Raw genomic sequence first — 22,053 nt, forward strand, 5'->3', positions numbered from 1 at the left:
AGTAGATATATATAGGACACTCCATCCCCAGAAACCTTTATACACATTTTTCTCCATGTACATGGGACATTCTCCAGGATAGACTACATGCTGGCACATAAAACATACCTCCATAATATCAAGAAGATAGAAATTTTGCAAGCTACCTTTGCTGACCACAAGGCTCTGAAATTATATGTGAATTCCAAAGGCACACAGAAGAAAATCGTTAACACCTGGAAGTTAAACAGCCTCATACTGAATAACCAGTGGGTCAAGATGAAATCAAAGAGGAAATCAAAACTTTCCTGGAAACAAATGATAATAAAGACACAAACTATCAGAACTTATGGGACACAGCAAAAGCAGTACTGAGAGGAAAATTTATAGCTTTGCAAGCACACATCAGGAAGGAAGAAGGGGCCTACCTGAATAGCTTAATGATGCAGCTCATAAAATTAGAAGGTGCTCAACAAAAGGACCCAAAAATAGGGAGACAGAAGGAAATAACAAAGCTGAGAGCAGAAATCAACGAAGTGGAAACCCAAAAAACAATCCGAAAGATCAATGAAAGCAGAAGTTGGTTCTTTGAAAAAATAAACAAGATTGATAGACCACTGGCAAAACTAAGAAAGAAAGAGAGAGAGAAACTTGATAACTTGTATTAGGAATGAAAAAGGAGAGATCACTACTGATATGGCAGAGATTCAAAGAGTAATCAAAAACTACTTTGAGAAACTCTATGCCACTAAAAATGAGAACCTGGAAGAAGTGGATAAATTCTTGGACTCTTATAGTCTTCACAGTTGAATGAAGAGGCTGTAGCATATCTAAACACACCCATCACTATTGATGAAATTAAAATGGTAATCAAATATCTGCCCCAAAACAAAAGCCCAGGCCCAGATGGATTCACTAATGAATTCTTTCAAACTTTCCAAGAGGAACTACTACCAATCCTGGCAAGACTCTTTCATGAAATTGAAAAAACGGGAACACTTCCAAATAGCTTTTATGAAGCCAACATCACCTTGATGCCTAAATCAGACAGAGATGCTACAAAAAAAAAAAAAAAAAAAGAAAGAAAATTACAGACCAATATCGCTGATGAATGCTGATGCAAAGATCCTCAACAAAATCCTGGCTAATAGGATTCAGTGCCTCATTAAGAAGATCATCCACTACGATCAAGTAGGTTTCATCCCAGGAATGCAAGGATGGTTTAACAGCCACAAATCTATCAACATAATATACAACATCAACAACAAGAAAAATAAAAATCACATGATCATATCAATAAATGCAGAGAAAGCATTTGATAAGGTCCAACACCCATTCTTGATCAAAACTCTCAGCAAGATGGGAATGGAAGGAACCTTTCTCAATATAGTTAAGGCCATCTACCTCAAGCCAGTGACAAATATTATCCTCAATGGAGAAAAACTAAGAGACTTCACTCTAAATTCTGGCACAAGACAAGGCTGTCCTCTCTCACCACTCCTATTCAACATAGCACTGGAAGTACTCACTGTAGTGATTAGGCAAGAAAAAGACTTCAAGGGAATCCAGATAGGAAAGGAAGAAGTCTAGCTCTCGCTGTTTGTAGATGGCATGATACTCTACTTAGAAAAAGTTAAAGACTCTACCAAAAAGCTTCTAGAAACAATAGAATCATATAGCAATGTGGCAGGCTACAAAATTAACACACAAAAATCAGTGGCCTTTCTATACACCAATAACTATTCACCAGTAACTATTCACCCAATACCCATCAGATAAGGGGCTAATCTCCAAAATATACAAGGCACTGACAGAACTTTACAAGGAAAAAAACATCTAATCCCATCAAAAAATGGGGAGGAGAAATGGACAGACACTTTGACAAAGAAGAAATACAAATGGCCAAAAGACACATAAAAAAATGCTCCCCATCACTAATCATCAGGGAGATGCAAATCAAAACAACTATGAGGTACCACCTCACACCCCAGAGATTGGCACACATCACAAAGAATGAGAACAAGCAGTGTTGGCGGGGATGTGGAGAGAAAGAAACTCTTAACCACTCTTGATGGGAATGTTGTTCAACCTTTATGGAAAGCAGTATGAAGATTCCTCCAAAAACTGGAAATTGAGCTCTCATGCAATCCAGCTATACCACTCCTAGGAATATACCCCAGGAACATAAAAATACAATACAAAAATCCCTTCCTTACACCTATATTCATTGCAGCACCATTTACCATAGCAAGACCCTGGAAACAACCAGGATGCCCTTCAACAGACGAATGGCTAAAGAAACTGTGGTACATATACACAATGGAATATTATGCAGCTGTCAGGATATGAAGTCATGAAATTTTCCTATACATGAATGTACATGGAATCTATTATGCTGAGTGAAATAAGTCAGAGAGTGAGAGAAAAACTCAGAATTGTCTCACTCATCTATGGGTTTTAAGAAAAATGAAAGACATTCTTGCAATAATAATTTTCAGACACAAAAAAGAGAAGGGCTGGAAGTTACAGCCCACCTCTCATGAAGCTCACCACAAACAGGAATGAGTTTAGTTAGAGAAATCACTGCATTTTGAACTATCCTAATAATGAGAATGTATGAGGAAAATAGAAAGCCTGTCTAGAGTACAGGCAGGGGTTGGGTGGGGAGGAGGGAGATTTGGGACATTGGTGATGGGAATGTTGCACTGGTGATGGGTGGTGTTCTTTACATGATTGAAACCCAAACACAATCATGTATGTAGTCAAGGTGTTTAAATAAAATATAAAAAAAAGTAGAAATAAAAAAAGGTTCAAACTGAAACACCAAATCCAAAGCCAATGACAACAAAATCGATAGCTAATTCACAACATACTAGACACAGAGAGGACCACCTATACAAGCAGCCTGAGGGTTAAAAGAGGGAGATATGGGATGCATTCTGGGTGGAGGGAGGACAATATTGGTGGTGGGTCAGGCCCTGATTTACTATTATTATTATGTACCTAAAATATTACTGTGAAAGATTTGTAATCATTTTGATTAAAATAAAAAATTCAGATTATCTTAAAAAAAAAAGAAAATACTTTGGTAGATCCTTTCTAGCCCTGTATTCTGAACAAAAAACACTTGTGCAAACCTATGTGACATTGTCAATAAAAGTTAAGACAAGGAAAAAGAGAAAGCACACAGAGGAAAATGTGTGGTTTGTTACTAAGATGACTCAGTAATTTCACTAGGTCTCTATAGCTTGTTTCATATTGAGGGGGGTAAGATCAAGACAGTGAATTTTGGTCACAATTGCCTTAACTGTCCTGCAGCCCCCAAATATAATGCATGCAAAAGAGCCCTTTGCTCTTGGCAAGGAGGACCTAGAAGCATAGACTGTTGCACGTGTTTGTGTGGGTTTGAATCCTTGCATGCTTTGAATCTTCCTGAGAGTCAATTGATATTCTGCCTTCTCTGCTTTTAGGTCTCACAGGAGTGTTGGCTTTGGGCATTGTGGCCCCCAACTTAGCCTTTTCTCAGATGGTGACCACTTTTGGCTTGGCAGGCATCGTGGGCTACCACACTGTCTGGGGAGTGACCCCTGCTCTCCACTCACCACTGATGTCTGTCACTAATGCCATCTCAGGTTTGTTCCTCTCACGTGTTCACTCACCTTAGCATTTCATGGGCTTTTTCAACTCTGCAAGTGCTCTCAAAGGAGGGAGAATGTTAAACTTTTGGGCTGTTCCATTTTAGGTTACGTGGAATCATTGTTATTTCTTTAAGTTATCACAGCTTTTACTTTTTTTTTAAACTTGATTTTTTTGAGGAGGATTTGGGTCACATTCCTGGCTCACTTCTGGCAGGTTTGGGGAACCATAAAGGTAACCGTGATTGAAACTGAAATGGCCACATGCAAGGTAAATATCCTACCTGCTGAGTTATTGCTCCAGCCCCAAATAAAGCCTTTCTGTGATACATGTTGGAAACCTGTGTTTTATAGAGTCTTTTTTTCTTTTCTTCTTCTTCTGTTTTTTTTTTTTTTTTTTGTTTTTTTTTGGTCACACCTGGTGATGCTCAGGGGTTACTCCTGGCTGTCTGCTCAGAAATAGCTCCTGGCAGGCACGGGGGACCATATGGGACACCGGGATTCGAACCAACCACCTTTGGTCCTGGATCGGCTGCTTGCAAGGCAAACGCCGCTGTGCTATCCCTCCAGGCCCGTTTTATAGAGTCTTAACAGTAATATCTTTCAGGGTCTCTGACATGTAGCTAAATATTCCGAGTGAGCAAATCTCATAGGCCACACACGCTGTCAGAGTAACTGTGAAGCTTAGGGGATTGGAAGCAGAAAACAGGTTAGTATCTGGGATTTCTCACTGGTGGGTGGCTTTATAGTGGCCATGCAGAAGTCAACAGAATTCCGGAATATTCTCTTTGAATATTCGTGGCAGCTCAGGTCTAAGGAATGAGCTCTGCACTAGAAAGCTTAGGGAACTACTGTGGTTTGGAAGCCTCATTGTTAGTGTTCATCTCTGAGCACATACCATAGACATCACGTTTAGTATCTCTATAGCAACAATTCCAAGAAGTATTGTATTCAGGAAAGTCTGGAGTTACTTTTCCCTAATGTATGATTCAGGAGTTTATGAATAACTCCTTCCAGTTCAGATGTACTTTATCTGCCAGGGTCCTGTTAAGATCATAAGCAATGTTGCCTAGTAACATTGCTGATGGAAATCTTATCAGGGGAAAGAGCTAGAAAGTTCAGGTAAAAATCCTTTTTTCCTTCTCATTTTTTCCCCTTTTGGGCCACACCTGCTAGTGCTCAGTACTTAATCCTGGCTCTGTACTCTAGAGTCACTCCTGGTGAACTCAGTGGACCATATGGGATGCAGGGAATTGAACCCAGGCTATCTGTGTGCAAGGCAAGTGCCCTACTTACTGTACTATATTTCCAGCCCTGAGAAAGGTTAAATACTTAACCAGAAGAAGAAAGACTTATTATTTTCTTTCTTTGGTTCAGGAGCACTTTCTTCTTTCTGAATCTCTGCATGTGAGTTCTGTTGCTGTGACATTTGATGGGCTGTGTATGCATAACTATTCTTCTTGATGCTTTATTCTAGGGTTGACTGCAGTTGGTGGATTGGCACTGATGGGAGGACATATGTATCCTTCTACAACCTCTCAGGGCCTTGCTGCTCTCGCTACATTCATATCCTCAGTCAACATTGCAGGTACAGTGATAGCACAAGAACCCAGAGGCTATTTTTAATCGAGATCTGACAAGCAAAGAGAAGTCAATGAAAAACAGACACTCTGCTTTCAAGGTCTGAACTGTGCCTTCAAAGATGTTTCACTCAGACTGTTAATGCTTTTTCTGAGAAAATTAGTGATCTTTGCCTATGATTAATTTTTAGAAACTGTTGATAACATAACCTAATCTTGAGTGCCCCCCAAATAAATAAGCGATGTCTTTTGCAAGTTAACTGGAAAGTTATTGAATGCATAATTTGAAACTAAGTTGACTTAGAGCTATCACCATAACATCTCTCCATAAGAATACATTCTCTAAGATAAAATTTTAACCTTTTGCCTTATCCTAGCATGTGTTTGTTCCTAAAAACTGAAAGCCTAGCATATTACTTATATGTGCAACTCATTTGATGCTATTTTGTAGCTAAAAATTCTTTAATGTTGTCCAAGAAACCTGGTGTCTATTGATAAAATATTTTTCCTTTTACCATTTACTATAGAGCTTAACAAACTGAATGCCCTCTTAGAAAAAATATTGGCCTATGATTTGTTGCATTCCCAATTTGTTTGAATGGTTAGTTACTGTTAGTCATGCAGAAATAGTTGGTTCTGCATTTTGATAGCAAGTTTTATTCCTGAATACATTTAGTTCTCCTTTATACTCCTAACAAAAACTGACTTTAATAGATTAACTTTTTCAAAAAAAATAACATTTGCTTTTGAGGTTCTGAACATGTAACTTAAAATTTTATTTACTGTTGTAAGATAAGGATGTGCTTAAGATTGTAAAGTTATGGCACTTAAAAATCATGTTGCTCAGTGAGATAACTTCTTTTTGTCTTCTATTTATTTTGATAAGGTGGTTTTCTGGTGACTCAGAGAATGCTGGACATGTTCAAGCGCCCCTCTGATCCCCCTGAGTACAACTACCTCTATCTGCTTCCTGCTGGTACCTTTGTTGGAGGCTATTTAGCTGCCCTCAATGGTGGTTATAACATTGAGCAAGTAAGAGGCTCTTTTGAAAGTTTTCATTTTATTTTTGATACTGTTTTTTTCTTCCCAGTTAATAGCATCACTGTCAAAATTCAAATTATTAGGAAAATACAGCATCCAGCAATAATTCTAGAAATATTTTTTTCTGCTTTAGTATTGCTCAGGGGTTCTGGGCTCTTTGCTCAGAAATGACTCCTGGAAGGTTTGGGGGACCTATGGGTTGCCAGGGATTGAATCCAGATCATCTAAGGCAAATGCCCTACCCATAGTACTATTGCTCCATTTACTTCTGGAAATATATTGGTCAAATAAAACCTTAAGAATCAAGACCTGGGCTGGAGTAATAGTATAGTTGAAAGGACGTTTGCTTTGCATGTGGTCAACCTGGGGCATTCCATATGGTCTCTGAGCTGGGAGTGATCTCTGAGTGCAGAGCCAGGAGTAACCTTTAAGAATTGCCAGGTGTGGCTCATAAACAACAAGTATAAGAACTTTAAATTACCTTTAAAAATGAATTCTGTATGGGAAAATAAAAATAGACTTTTGAGAGTTTTAGGTCTAAATATAATTGTAATAGAACTTTATTTTGTTTAGTATCTTTCATTTCTTCTCAAAGACTAGTTCACAACCTCTCTGTGTCTCTGGTAATAGGAAAACCATGTCTGTTTTGGGTTCTGCTGTTTCCAACAGGCAGTATTTAATGAATGAACTATTTTTAAAAAAATAAATGTGGAAGTGGAGAATCCCATATGTCAGTCTATATTTGACATCTATTTATTGCTCAGCCTTGGAAGTTACATCCTCAATATGTAACTTAAGCTTTGGCTTTTTTTTTTTTATAAAATGAAATTGCTGATTCTTTCTTCCCGTGAATTCATGAGCTGGAATCACTACATGAGAAACTATATGGCATGTTCTGGAGTATTACAGAAGGCCTCTCTTCTAGAATTCAGTAATCTAAATTGCTTACTAACTTCTTTTAAATGTAGTAATTTTATATATCTCTATGCATATTGCCAATCCAGAAGACATCCATTTATACAAATAGTATAATTGGCAGTAAATGTAAAATTGCATGAATTGTTCAGTATGTTAATATTTGTAGCAGACAAGAAGATATATTGACAGGGAATAACTCATTTTGGTCCTCCATTATCTGAATTTAAATGTGTCCTTAGAGAATCCTGTTTCTTAAATACCTAAGCCAGTAAACTGAAGTTTTTGATACTCTTTTTCTCTTCCTTTTCTTTGGGAAAGATCATGTACCTGGGCTCAGGTTTGTGCTGCGTTGGTGCTCTGGCTGGCCTTTCCACCCAAGGCACAGCTCGTCTTGGCAATGCTTTGGGTATGATTGGGGTGGCTGGAGGCATAGCAGCCACTCTTGGAAGCCTCAAACCATGCACCGAATTGTTAGCTCAGATGTCTGGAGCCATGGCGTTGGGTGGCACTATTGGTAAGCACTTCTTTCTGAGTTTTTGCCTTTATGTGAAAGACATCTGTCTTTCTTTCTCTCCCTCCTTTTTTCCTGTCTTTTTCTTTTTCCATCCATCCCTCCCTCGATTTCCATTTCCCCTTTCCTTCTCCTCCTGTTTCCCTACCTTTTCCCTTTGTACCCTTTCCACCTCTCTTCCCTTTTCTCTTCTTCCTTTTTCCCCCTCTCCTCATGCTTCCCTCCCTTTTCTTTCCCCTCCTTTCCCCTTCCCTGTAAGGCCCACTGAGAGATCCAGAGGCTCCTCCAGAAATCCTTGGCCAGTATGTCCCGAGGGTCAATAATATGAGAGCCTAAAGATGCACTGCTGCTCAGCCCTGTGATGCTGAGAATTATCTGGGCTACTTTGCAGTGTGAGATTCTCTGGGCTCACACCTAATGGTGTTGAGGGCAGTCCTATTTAATGAAAAAAAAAATTAAATTGCGTAACTGAAATTGCTTTCCTAAGTATTAGTTTGGTAAAAGTGCACACATTTGTTATATGCTCATCCAAATACAACTATTTAATAAACACTAGTAAGTTTATCAGATGAGTCAAGAGATTGGGCTAAAGATACCCCCTATACTTAGTTCATTGGTTTTTTGTTTTTCTTTGTTTTCAGGACTCTGTCCAGTTAGCTGCTGATTAACTGAGGAATTGGTTCTTATATATGCTCTATATGGAGGCTTGTCTTGTTCTGCTCGGTATAAGCAAGAGCTGAAGATTCTATTTTATAGAGTTGCTAATTCTATGAGAAACACATGGACACCAGAAAAACTAATGTTTTCATTTTCTTCAGTAGTGTGCTGGGTTTGAGGATTAATTTTTTTTAAAAAAAATTGAAAGTCAGTTAAATATAGCCAGTATTGAAAGTTAAATGTAAAAAACAAAGTAAGACAATTATGTTGGAAACAAAGGTAATAATGCCACTCATAACTTTCTGATTTATTAGATTTGAAGTGATCTGTGTTCACTCTGTACAGAGGATTACTGAACAACTGCTCATTTCATTTCAACTCCATATTTATGACATATGTAGCTTGGAGCTTGAAATTGGCCATTGCAGCTATATTTTACACTTCAAAAATTAAAAAAAACTCACAAATCTGGTTTCATTTATTGTTTTGTTAATGTCTAGACCTAAGGAAGTGAGAAAAAAATGTTAAATAAGCAACATCTATATATGCCCATAGCCATTGCATGTGATTAGTAAAAAATGTGGAGCAAATATTTTTTAAGCACTTGAAAATTATTTTTGGATTCAGTGAAGCCATTACTAGATGGTTGACCATCAATGAAGTTACTACATTTATCTCCTTTCTCGCCTTTATATTGTTTGTTACACTCATTCAGTCGTTGCAAACACTTGGATGACCTCAGATAACAAAAGTTTGTCAAAATCCAACAAGAGCATGAAACTTTGAATATTGTGCACCTCATTCTTTTTGATCCTCAAAATTCATGTACTGACTTGAACTCTACATGATTTCATCCCAAGGGACTGTTGGTTAAATATTTACCACTAACATTAATTTTAGTCCTCCTCTTATACTTTTCCTGAAAAAGTTTGCATTCTTTCTTGATTATCCTGAGAAAGATATTGAGAGGAAAATTCTTGTACTCTAGTTTCAAGTTGGGAAAATCTTTACACCTGACCTACACAGGTAGTCTGAGCTCTGCCCCTTCTCTATGCTTCAGAGCTCTGTGTCCCTCCGCATCTCTCCAGTTTGGACACTCAGTCATTAGATACTTTTCCTTTACTTTTGAACTTGGTTTTTACCCAGACACTAGAAAACCTTGACCTTCTTCACATTCCAGCTATTTTTTGTGATATCACAAATCTTGATCCCTAGGAAATATTCAGTAACTTACTATTACATGGTGCATTTTGTTTTGTTTTGTTTTGTTTTTGGGCTATGCCCAGCAGCGCTCAGGGGTTACTCCTGGCTCTGAACTCAGAAATCTCTCCTGGCAGACACAGGGGCCATATGGGATGCTGGGATTCAAACCACCATTAGTCTTGGTTCAAATGCCTTACCTCAGTGTTATCTCTCCAGTCCCATGTTACATGGTACTTCTATCATGAGATGCAACAAACATCTCCTTGAGAGATAAATAATATTAAAGTCAAATACATTATGTTAAAAAGTCATGAATGGCTTTATTACCTGTTTCTAATATGTTTTATTTAATTTTAGTATGTAAAGATTAAGTGTTGAGTTATGGAGAAGGGGTCTAGCTCTTGATATAATGTGGAGAATGTAAGGGGATTTGACTGGAGAGTTAGACAGTTTTAAAGTGTTAGGTGAAGGGAGCATCTGAAGATTATGAGGAGAGAGAAAGACACACAGTACAGCTGTGTGTTTGGATTCTTTGAAGTTGAGCCTTGGTGGAGAAAAATCACTATTTAAAAAAAAAAAAAAACAAACCTATCCTGTAAAGTCCTTCAAGAAAACATTTAGCTTACACTAGGAAGCAGATACATAATTACTGGTGACAATGTTGGAAATCTCAAGTGTCCAACTTTTAATTTCTCTTGAATTTTCATTTTCTAATAGGACTGACAATTGCCAGGCGTATCCAGATCTCAGATTTACCCCAGTTAGTTGCTGCTTTCCACAGTCTAGTGGGCTTGGCAGCCATGCTCACCTGCATAGCAGAGTACATCATCGAGTACCCACATTTTGCGATGGATGCAACAACCAATCTCACCAAGATTGTGGCCTATCTTGGTACTTATATTGGTGGTGTCACGTTTAGTGGGTCTCTTATTGCATATGGAAAACTGCAGGGTAAGTGACCAAACATTACAGAGACAAAGGTCTATGTAGTTTGGGGTTATTTGGGGGGTCCAGTTCCCCAAATGGTTTACAGTAGCTGCCACACAAAAGTGTTGTTTTTAATAGCAGCAGGGAATAGAAGTTTTTGTTCTCTCCACTAAGATAGATCTCCTTTGTTGAGCTTTACAAATCCTGTAAAACTCTGAAGCTATTTCTTCTGAAAACCTGCACTTAGAAATTTGTGCAGAGAAACTGATTGACATCTAATAACACAGAATGGCAAAAATAATAGTCCTATGATCCTTGGGTAGAGCTGCCTGAGTCAAGTTCACGGATATGAACACAGACGTAGCCTCACTTGGGGCTCTATCCTGGCAACTTTTGCTTTTGCTGTTAATGCCAAGCATGAAGATGGAAGTAAGTGGAGGGGGACACTCCATATAGGTCTGTCCTTAGAAAAAGTGAATCTAAGAGAAACTAGTTTATAATTTAAAATTTTGATCTTGTTTCCTCAGTAATCAAGTCATTAAGTAGGAAACTTCATGAAACTTAAATCACAAAAGCCTAAAATTAAAAAACATCCCTGTTTCAGGCTTTGTCTTTGTAAACAGCTACCAAACCAGGGCTCTTCTCCCTGGGGCTCAGTTGATATAATCAAAACTGCTAATGTCCAAGTACTCTGTTTTGAAGTTTGAAATAAATACAACCCCACACTTAGCAACTTCTGTGTTGGTCCCACAGTGGGTGTGGGGAGGTTGGGGTGGGGTGGGGTGGGGTGGGCTAGGGAATTATTTGTTAAGATTCTGTGACAAAGAGTGAAGAAATTACTGCATGATCAAAGTAAAGATCATTTCAGTTGAGCCATTCTTTGCCGAAATTTTACAAGTATTTGTTGTGGCCTAAGAGTTCCACTTTGCTTTTATGTATCTGGTTATGTAGAGTGATATTGTAAGGAGCAAGTATTTATTCTAATGCTGTTCATTTGGACTACATGGTATTATGAGAGTCAGAACATGAGGGGTTTTCTTATGAAAGGAGAATGTGTGTAAGGGGTTTCTTAGAATGTGTTCCAGATTTAGGTTGAAGCTCCTGTATGTTTGGTTCTAGGAATCCTGAAATCGGCCCCTCTTCTGCTCCCTGGAAGGCACTTGCTCAATGCGGGCCTGCTGGCTGCTAGCTTTGGTGGCATGATCCCATTCATGATGGACCCCAGCTTTACCACTGGGATCACCTGTTTGGGCTCCGTGTCAGCCCTCTCTGCTGTCATGGTAAGAAGTCAGAGATGGAAAGCACATTCTGAGAAATGGTGAGGATGTTTGCTAGATTAGAACTTAGAATTTAGAATTTACAATTTAGAACTTAGAATTTAGCCTTAGAACTCCTGATGGAATAAAAATGTTTTCAATGGGGGGGGGTTGGAGAGATAATATAGTATAGTGGATAAGGTGCTTGCCTTACATGTAGCTGTACCAGGCTTGATTCCCAGCATGGTCACCTGAGCATTACCAGAAGTGATTCCTGTATGCAGAGCAAGTAGTAATCCCTGAGCATCTCTGAGTATCCCTCCAAAACAAAACTATAGCAACAATGGCAAAATGTTTTCAATACCATTAAGTGTTCATCATTTTAGAATCTGTAACACATCTTAAAAATATAAGAAAGTCCCAATTTCCACCCAATTTTGCCTTTCAGAGTTGCCGTCTATGTTACCTTTATAACCATGTAGTCTTTTCCCTGGATCAGTGTAATGTTAAATAGAAATTTTAGGGCAGACATTCTTATTAGTTACCTAACATTGCCAGGTCACTCCTGTGTAACAAGCCCTTCAAAGCAGTGCTTTGGGTTGTACAGTAAGTATAAAGTAGGCCTTACTCAGAATTGTTCTCATATTCACTGGAGACATGCATACCAAATGAAATAATGATACAAAGTGCTGATAATGAAGTTGTGGTTTAGCAAGGGGATTTCAGTGAAGCCTTTCATAACAGGCTGTATTTTCCCAATCCTCTTCTAATTTTTTACATCTAGAATATTGATTCTTGGAGTTTTATTTAGTTGTCTGTACGTTACAGTTTAGCATTTTATCATGCCAGTGTAAGGTCCTACTTAATACTGCTCTGTATTATTCACTAAGGGAATGGCTTCATGTTTATATGTTTATTTCATATCTGCTTTGGAGGTGTACATTAAAAAGTTTCCTATAGTGGGGTAGGAGAGATAGAACAGTGGTAGGGCATTTACCTTGCATGCGGCCAACCCTGGATGGACTCTGGTTCTATTCCTGGCATCCCATATGGATCCTGAGCCTGCCAGGAGCAACTTCTGAGCACAGACCCAGAAGTAACCCCTGAGTGCCACTGGGTATGACCCAAACAAACAAACAAATAAACACACAGAAATCACTTATAGAGCTTAGCATAAAGGTTGACCTAGAGAAATTTCTCAGCAAACCCTGAGTTTCTAGAACACAAGAATTACAGTATTGAAATGATGCTTATTTTTATGTAATCCTTAGAGGGAGTACATGATTTTAATGTGGAAATTTTACCATGAAGTTTGCTAATACACTTTTTAGATGTATAATTTAAGACTCCATCTTTGAGTAGGATAGAGCACTGGACTTGTATGTATAAGCTCTTGCTTTTGATCCCTGACTCTGCAAAAATATGATATTTTTATATGACTGATAATGGTTCAATCTGGTTCTCATATAGCACGGATTTTGAAGCTTTAAATAAAAATTGTTTTAAATATAATAAGAACATAAACCTGTTACAAAATTATACTTATAGCTTCAAAATATAACACTTCTATACTTATTTCTATCAAGAGATGAATTTGGGTGTGTGAGAATGTGCTACTCAGATAAATAGTTTTGTAGACTAATTTTAATTATTTTTGGCTTATGTGATACTTAAGTATGTTCATGTGGTACTAACTTCCAAATATGCAGGCCTATGTCTTTTATCCCACCATCCATTTTGGGGGAGGAAGTTAGTGATTTTTTTATTGCATCATAAATGTTCAAATGATTTGTTATAAACTCTAGATTTGTCTGTCTTCTTCCAAAGAGTACTAATGATTCTTTCTGATTTTAGTTAGGCCTTAAATTTTGTTTCTCCTTTAGTTGGGGGGGGGGCGCTGTTAACATTTGTCATTTAATCCTTAACAGGATTGCTTGGCTTTTGCCCACATATTCTTAGTTTAGAACTCAACCAAAGATTTGGGCAGAGTTTACACACTAAATCTGCATCTTCCTTTCTCAAGCTATTCCTCTGTAGAATTCCCTTATTAACTTTCTAGCCATGTTAGTCATTCATACTAAAACCTATCTTGAATTAGGCATACATTTTTTGTGTTAGTGAGTGCCCTTGTTACCACCTGTGGCCTATCCTTAACTTACACACCATAAAAATGAGGGAATTCACTCAGTGCTATTTCTTTTTTTTTCCTCAAGTGTAGACCCTTCTCTATCTCTACCTGATCTGATCCCTTCTTTTTAGGAATTTGGGATTTATTTTGCGGGGAGAGGAGTTGTTCAGGGGAAGCAGTTTAGTATAGACTTTGTGATATCTGTGAAGAGATTGGGTCTGATAGAAGACCACTGAGCTATTACCAGGAATGGAACTTGTATGTAAAGATATGATTGGAAGTGCGATGAGTTAAGAATCGAGATGTGAAATGGCAGAGATTTTACACTCATTTGAATTTATTCTCATTGACCCATCTGGCTGGCATTGTAATTTTGATTTCCTCCTGTGTTTGCACCTAGGGTGTGACTTTGACAGCAGCAATCGGGGGCGCTGACATGCCTGTGGTCATCACAGTGCTGAACAGCTACTCTGGCTGGGCCTTGTGTGCAGAGGGCTTCCTGCTCAACAACAACCTGTTGACCATCGTCGGTGCCCTCATTGGCTCCTCTGGTGCCATCCTGTCCTACATCATGTGTGTGGTAAGACACTCTTACCTAGAGGGTGGCAGGGAGCTCTGAGAGTAAGGCTCCGGATTAGTTATTTGCAGTAACAATGGTAATGCCAATTTTATTCACTTTAATAGAAAAGTCAGTGTTTCCAGATACTTTTCAAGTATCGGGACAGATAATTAGGAAAACAGAGTTGATGATAAACATTTTCTATTCTCCTTCCTCATTGACTTAAAGGTTGACTGCTTTCATCTGTTGCTGTATGTTTGCTTTTGCTTTATTTATTTATTTATTTTTACAAATGTGTCTGATCACAAGATATATATATATATCTACATATATATATATAAAACAATTAAGAAGTATTTTTTTTCTACTAAAATTTAAGTTTAGATAGATTGTACTTGGAATCTTTAGGGGTAGGTATGGGCCACATAGAGCCTTGCTCAGGGCTGACTCCTTGGTAAGTTCAGCTGACTATATGGGATTATATGACTATATAGGGATTGCACTCTGCTCAGAGGCGTGCAAGGCAAACACCTTACTCTCTATACTATCACTTGGTCCCTCAGTGTAATTAAAAAAAAGTTGCAGGAAAAAATTTTTAGCTTCTTTTATTTGATTTTTTTTTCAAATTTTTGTTCAAATTCCCTTGTTGGAGTCAGAGCAATAGCACAGCGGCAGGGTGTTTGTTTGCAAGTGGCCAACTCAGGATGGGCCCCAATTTGGTTCCCAGAATTTCATATGGTCCACCAAACATGCCAAGAGCGATTTCTGAGTGCAGAGCCGGGAGTAACCCCTGAGTGCCGCCGGGTGTGGCCCCCAAACCAAAATAAATAAAAACAACAAAAAACAAATTTCCTTCTTAATTTCAGGGAATCATCTTGCAAATAATTTAAGATATGGCTATAAAGCCTTTCAAGTGATAGATACTATACTGTGAATGATAATTTGGAATGACTGAAAGCATGAAACTCAAGGAAATTAAAATGTGGCTTGACTCAGAAACAGTTCAGGTGGAGGGGCTGAAGCAGTAATAAGCAGGTAGAACTCTTGCCTCGTGCCTGGGCCAACCCTGGTTCAATCGTTGGCATTAATATGGTCCTTCTGTTCTCACTGGGAACTTCTATTAGGAGGCAAATGACTTACCTGCTATACTATCACTCCAGGCCTATTGCTGTCCTTCAAGTTAAAATGAATTTTTGACTTAGTTTGACTTTGCTTTATTTGGTAAATAACCAGCAGGGGGCAGCAGATTTTCATTCTAACTAAATTTGTGGTTGGTCAAAATACTGAAGTTAATTTTATTTATTTGATTAATTTTAGATCAAGGTATCACAGTTTTCGATTCTATTGAAATCAGTGATTTATAGTATTAAATGAAAGATCTCAATGTTAACAAAGCCAGTGGCATACTGGGGAGAGAAGGGTCCTTGCATGCCGTTCTTAGAGTGTCATGGGGCTTCTAGTCTTAATTATTTTTTTGTTTTTGTTTTTTTCGGGCCACACCTGTTTGATGCTCAGGGGTTACTCCTGGCTAAGCGCTCAGAAATTGCCCCTGGCTTGGGGGGACCATATGGGATGCCGGGGGGATCCAACTGCGGTCCTTCCTTGGTTAGTGCTTGCAAGGCAGACACCTTACCTCTAGTGCCACCTCGCTGGCCCCTAATTTTTTTTTTAATTAAATGTTTTTATGCTTTTCTTTTCAGCCTTATTTTATGTTAGGCACTGTGTTTGACAGTACTGTTAGTGGTAGGGTTTCTGGCATAAACCATCCCAGTACCACACCTATCACTAGAGTTTTACCTTCCTCCCACCATTGTTCCAGTGTCTGTCTCTTCCCTTTCCACACCCAGCCCTCCCCTTCCCATGGTAAACTTTCAAATGAAGACCAGTTCTCAGCTTCTGTTTCCTTTGGCCATATTCTCCTACTATGTTTCTTTATATCCTCCATTGCAAGAGGTCATTCTGTGTCTGTGCCTCTCCTCTGAGTAACTTCACCCAACACAATACTCTCCAGATCCTTCTATGTAACAGTAACCTGAATGTTTTGGGACCATACTCAGCAATACTCAGGAGTTATTTCTGGTTCTGCACTCAGGAATCACTCGTGGTTATTTTTGGGGGACCTTATGGGATTCAGGACTAAACTAGATCTAATAAATGCAAACTGAGTATCTTACCCACTGCGTATTTTTCAACCCCAAGTAATATTTAACCAAGTAATATTCCATTATATATATGTATATATACATATATATATACCACATATATTTTTATCCAATCATATGTTCTTGGACACTTGAGTTTTCATATTAGAGCTATTGTGAATAGTACTTCAATGAACATAGGAGAGTGAGTGTCTTTTTTGAATATAGCTTATGGGTCCTTGGGGGTAGATGCCAAGAAGTGGAATTGCTAGGTCACATGGAAGCTCAATTCCTAGATTTTTAGAAGTATTCACATTTTTTTCCAAAAAGGCTGGACCAGTTGATAGCACTGAGTGAGGATCCACTTTCCCCCACATCCACATCAGTAGAGGTTGTTTTTGTTCTTTGTGATGTGTGCCAGTGTCACTGATGAGATGATATCTCGTTGATATTTTGTTTTCACTTCACTACTGATAAGTGGTGCAGAGCAGTGATAGTTGACCATCGTACTTCTTTGAGGAAATTTCTATTCATCTCTTCCCCTTATTTTGTGAGGTAGCTTATTTTCTTTATAAATATAAAAAAAAAGTTTCTTTATAAAGTTCTGCCAGTGCTTTATATCCCTTGGATATTAGCCCTTCACCAGATGACTGGTGGGTAAATGGCCTTTTTTTCTCTTTTCTTTTTTCAAGGGTCCCTCTCAGTGATCCTTAGCCAGCCAGGCTAGTATAATTGAAGGTCTGAGAATGTGGTGCTGATCAGGCTCCATGGTGCTCGATGGAGCCTCCAAGGCTATACTGATTGATGTTTGGAGACCATGTGGTACCACAGACCAAATCAGTATTGGCTACATGTAAGATTTGCACATTAAGTTTTGTATTATCTCTCTGGCCCCTTAAATGCTATTAGGTTCTTTTTAAAAAATATAATTTATGGGGCTGGAATGATAGCACGTTTGCCTTGCACACAGCCGACCCAGGACAGATTTTGGTTTGGTCCCTGGCATCCCATATGGTCATCCAAGTCAAGAGTGCCACAAATTATATATGTATAATTTGTGAGGCTGGAATGATAACACAGTGGTAGGGCTTTTGCTTTGCACATGGCCAACCCAGAACAGACCCGGGTTTGATCCCTGGTATCCCATATGGTTCCCTGAGCACAAAACCAGAAGTAATCTCTGAACACCCAACCCCCTGCTACTAAGTTAATTTGTTTTAACTTGAAGCAATATTACATTATAACATGTAATTTTAGTTTTAGTACATGTTATACATGTACTATTTTATATAGCTCATCTCTGAAATTCCATTATTTTTTACTATATGATTGGCATCTTCTACCCTATTTTGCCGCTCTCCTTCCCCTCAAACCCCACCTTTCTGGTAATTGTTAAAAGTTGATTTTTGTGGGCAGAAAAAAAAAGTTGATTTTTGTTTTACTCATTTGTTTGGCTTCTCTATATGCCACAAATGAATAAAATCATAAGTAATTTCCAAGTTTCTTCTCTAATTCTTTTACTTCTTCCTTTTCCTTCATTTGGTTTAGTTTATTTGTTGTTTACAGGAACTGCAGTCAGTCTTACAATGATACTTTCAGTAACAGAAACTGGAATAAGGTAGAAGATGAACTTGTTGAAAGCCTTCTTTTAGGCACACTTTTGTGATGATAGCATCATTTTATAAACAATTTTAGACCACACCTGATAGTGGTCAGGGCTTATTCCTGGCTCTGCCTTCAGGGACCATTCCTAGAGGGGAAGTCAGGTGACTGTATTTGGAGTTAGAGATGGAGCCTGGATTAACCACATGCAAAGCAAGCACCCTACCCTCTATACTAACTCTGGCTCAATTCCTTAACATCTTTCTGATTTATACATATATATTTTGGTTTTGGGGTCACACCCAGCAGCGCTCAGGGGTTCCTCCTGGCTCTATGCTCAGAAATCACTCCTGGCAGGGTCAGGGGACCACATGGGATGCCAGGATTCGAACCACTGACCTTCTGCATGCAAGGCAAATGCCTTACCTCCATGCTATCTCTCTGGCCCCTAATTTACATTTCTTTATCAATTTTCTCAAGTTCTGTTCTGTTTCCACATTTAGACATGGCATATACTATCTGAATATTATAGATAAATTTTATTCTTTTTTTTTTTTTTTTTTGGTTTTTGGGTCACACCCGGCAGTGCTCAGGGGCTACTCCTGGCTGTCTGCTCAGAAATAGCTCCTGGAAGGCACGGGGGACCATATGGGACACCGGGATTTGAACCAACCACCTTTGGTCCTGGATCGACTGCTTGCAAGGCAAACGCCGCTGTGCTATCTCTCCGGGCCCGATAATTTTTATTCTTATACTGTATATAAAGTTATGATTATCTTTCATAGGGGATCATCAAACAATGTCTAGGGACCTGGGGCTGGAGACCACCCAGGGTACACACTGAGGTATGGGTGTGGCATATGTGCTGCTGGGATTTAACCAGCTCCAGCTGCTTTTGCTATCTCCCCTTACAATAGTTTTCTTTTGGGGGTGGACTCCCACACAGTGCTCAGTATACCACTCTGAGTGATACTCAGCCAAGCAGGCCAGCAGTTCTTTGGCATGTGGTGTTGCTCTTCATGCTGTGCCAGGGACCAGTATGGCATCCTTTAGTGCCGGGGGGGGGGAGAGGAGGAGGGACAATACGTTGTGGGGATACTTTTAAACATGACCCTTGCACATACAAGTTATGTGTCCTGATTTCTGAGCTATGTCCCTGGCTCCCACCAATTTTTCTTAGTCCTCTTAAAGAACCTAATCTTTATTTAACAGAGGAGGTTTACTCTATTAAAGCACATTGTATTAATTTGGAACCAAGAACAGCTGATCCTTTTAGTTTCTACTTGCATATGTTTAAGTATATTATATTAATTTTATCAGTAGTAACTTTGTAAGTTTTTGAGCCAAGGAGTTGTAGTGGCTACATGTTATCATGCCATATAAACATCAAAATGTATCCCAATTCTTATCATCAGTTCTCTTTAACTTTCTTTTTTGCTGTATTAATCCTTCTTTACTATTGTTGATTATTTCTATAGTAATATTTTATGTAGTATTTTATAACGATAATAAGCAAATTACTAGGTTAAAGGGTCTTGAGAGGTAATACAGTGTGTTGGATACTTGCCTTACACACGGCTGACCTGAGCTTGATCCTCAGTATTCCATATGGTTCCCAAATCCCTACTAGGTGTGATTCCTGAGTACAGAGTCAGGAATAAGTCCTGAGCACACTTAGGTATGACCCAAAACCAAACAAAAAACCTCCCCCAAACTCCAAATGATATTAAGGGTGAATTACTTGTAATTGAGCATAGTACAATATTACAGGTATAATGTGGGGAGCTTTATACATATTAGTTTATTTAATTCTCACATTAACACTGGGGGTAAGAACTAATCTCATTTTAAAGAGGAGTTATAATATTCTATTTAGTTTTCACTTAAACAAAATATCATTATGATGTTTGCCTATCCTTCCACCAAGTCCATTCAGATGGACTATATTTGCGAAATGAACATTAGATGAATATTTTGTTAACTCATTTTTTATTATGGAATTCTCTCCAGGTAATGGTAACAGGAACATTAACACAATTAATTTGTATTAATTGACCAGAATATTTGTTTGTTATTGATTTACACCTAGCACTGCTTAAGGCTTACTCCTGGCTCTTTGCTCAGGGATCACTCCTGGTGCGGCTCAGAGACAATATAAAGTATAGGGGACAGCTGTGTGCAAGACAAGTGACTTACCTCCTGTATTATCACTCTGGCCCCAAGTATGTTTACCTTTATTACTTATTAAAGGAAATATACAAGTACCACCCCACACAATGGTTTTATTATGAATAAGGGAATGGAATGCTCCCTAAGTGGCTAATCAGCAATCCCTGAAATTGAATTTGTTCTGACAGAATTCTTTTGGGTGTCCTCTGAGCTAATTCGGTGGTTGCTCAATACTCCAGTATTATAAAAATGAAAAAATGTCCAGTCTCCAAACCACCAGTCCAAATGAATGGTTTGTTTTGTGTCCAGATGTCATATCGGCAAACCTCCTTATTAGGACTTTATAGTCCATCCACTTGAGAGAGTGTCCAGATTGCCCAGGAATCTGAGGGCTTGCAAAAACGGCATTTTTGGACTAATTTTTTCTATACTTTGCTGCCTATTTTCAAATGAAAATAAAGTGCTTCAAAACCTGAGCCGAAAATGCACGTTTTGGGCTTTGAGATAAATTTACTAGCACTTTAAATTAACTAGATAAATTAACTAGTTAATTTGAGATAAATTAACTAGCATTGAAATATGAGGGGTTCATAAGTGATATATATATATATATAATTACTTTACTTTGGTCTATTTTACAATCATGCCTTTGTTTTCAGATTATTTCTTACACTTTGCTTGGAATTAGGTGGATTAAGGGTTTCTTTAATGTAGCATACAATGTTCATTATAGGCCTTAATAACTTAAAAGGAACAGTTGTGTACAGGGTTGCAAGTACTTTTGTCTTGGAAGTTGGGAACTCGTCAATGTGTGGATCAGTGGTCACAGGATATTTCATTAAATCAAGTAAGAAATAAAAAAAGAAAACAAAGCCCTAAACCCTAAACATTTGTTGGAAAATTGGTGTTGCAATGGTAAATTCAGAGATGAGGCATAATTTAGTTTTTGAGAGGCCACATGGAATTAGCTTAATGGTGATATAATTGTGGATACATGTTTTAACAAGTTGACTTCGATTGTTAAACTACTGTGTGGTGTTTATTTCCTCCTCAATATGCCATCAGAAGTGGACACACATTAATTAAATGTTTTCAGGAATGCCTTCCTTCTTCGTTAATTTTTATAGGCAGCAAATAATGGTGCTCTGAATCAAATTGGAATTAAATGATCCCATTCTTTACATCCGTTCTTGTGTCCCATGTTCTTTGTCATCTGTCTTTGGACTGTGAGAGGAAGTTGAAGGAGCTTTCTGCACCTTTTAACTTATTTTTTTCTAAAGTTATGTATTACACACATGTCTTTGCATGAAACAGTCATTTAAATCTCTTGATAAGGGCATGGATTGATCAGCATGGAGTTTTGGTAATTTAATTTTAGAACCTTGTCTCTCAAAACTGGAAAGGATTGATCAGAATCCACAAAAGTTGAAAATTTATGTAGTATCAGGTAGGATCATTAAGATTTTCAGTAGGCCTAAGTTGTTAGTACAAGAAGTTGGATTACAATTTACATCTTCATGTCAGATCAATATTATGAATTGAATTTCAAGCATTACTTTGATTCTTCTATGACACTCTTCTGTGTTATTCATTTATACATGATATTCATATGTGGACTCTAAGATTTGATATATGTGTCAGATGATAGAGCTTATTTAAGATTTCTAGAATTCTGACATTTGAAGCCATGATCATGGAGACATCGATAAGCTGCCTCCAGTCAGTAGTGGCTCTTTGCTCATCTCTG

At 38.2% G+C, this 22,053-nt stretch overlaps 1 protein-coding gene across 1 annotated transcript in view; it reads left to right on the forward strand.

The window, feature by feature from the left end:
* Nucleotides 1–22,053, forward strand: part of NNT (nicotinamide nucleotide transhydrogenase) — a 123,897-nt gene that overhangs the window by 60,948 nt on the left and 40,896 nt on the right. Inside the window, exons 10-16 of the mRNA XM_049768252.1 lie at nucleotides 3,450–3,611; nucleotides 5,092–5,202; nucleotides 6,081–6,226; nucleotides 7,472–7,667; nucleotides 10,242–10,475; nucleotides 11,571–11,731; nucleotides 14,236–14,415. Of these exons, the coding sequence (XP_049624209.1) occupies nucleotides 3,450–3,611; nucleotides 5,092–5,202; nucleotides 6,081–6,226; nucleotides 7,472–7,667; nucleotides 10,242–10,475; nucleotides 11,571–11,731; nucleotides 14,236–14,415 (1,190 nt within the window). The remainder of the gene's footprint in view (nucleotides 1–3,449; nucleotides 3,612–5,091; nucleotides 5,203–6,080; nucleotides 6,227–7,471; nucleotides 7,668–10,241; nucleotides 10,476–11,570; nucleotides 11,732–14,235; nucleotides 14,416–22,053) is intronic.

The sequence above is a fragment of the Suncus etruscus genome, chromosome 2 (genome assembly GCF_024139225.1).
Source record: "Suncus etruscus isolate mSunEtr1 chromosome 2, mSunEtr1.pri.cur, whole genome shotgun sequence".
In the NCBI taxonomy this organism is placed as follows: Eukaryota; Metazoa; Chordata; class Mammalia; order Eulipotyphla; family Soricidae; genus Suncus; species Suncus etruscus.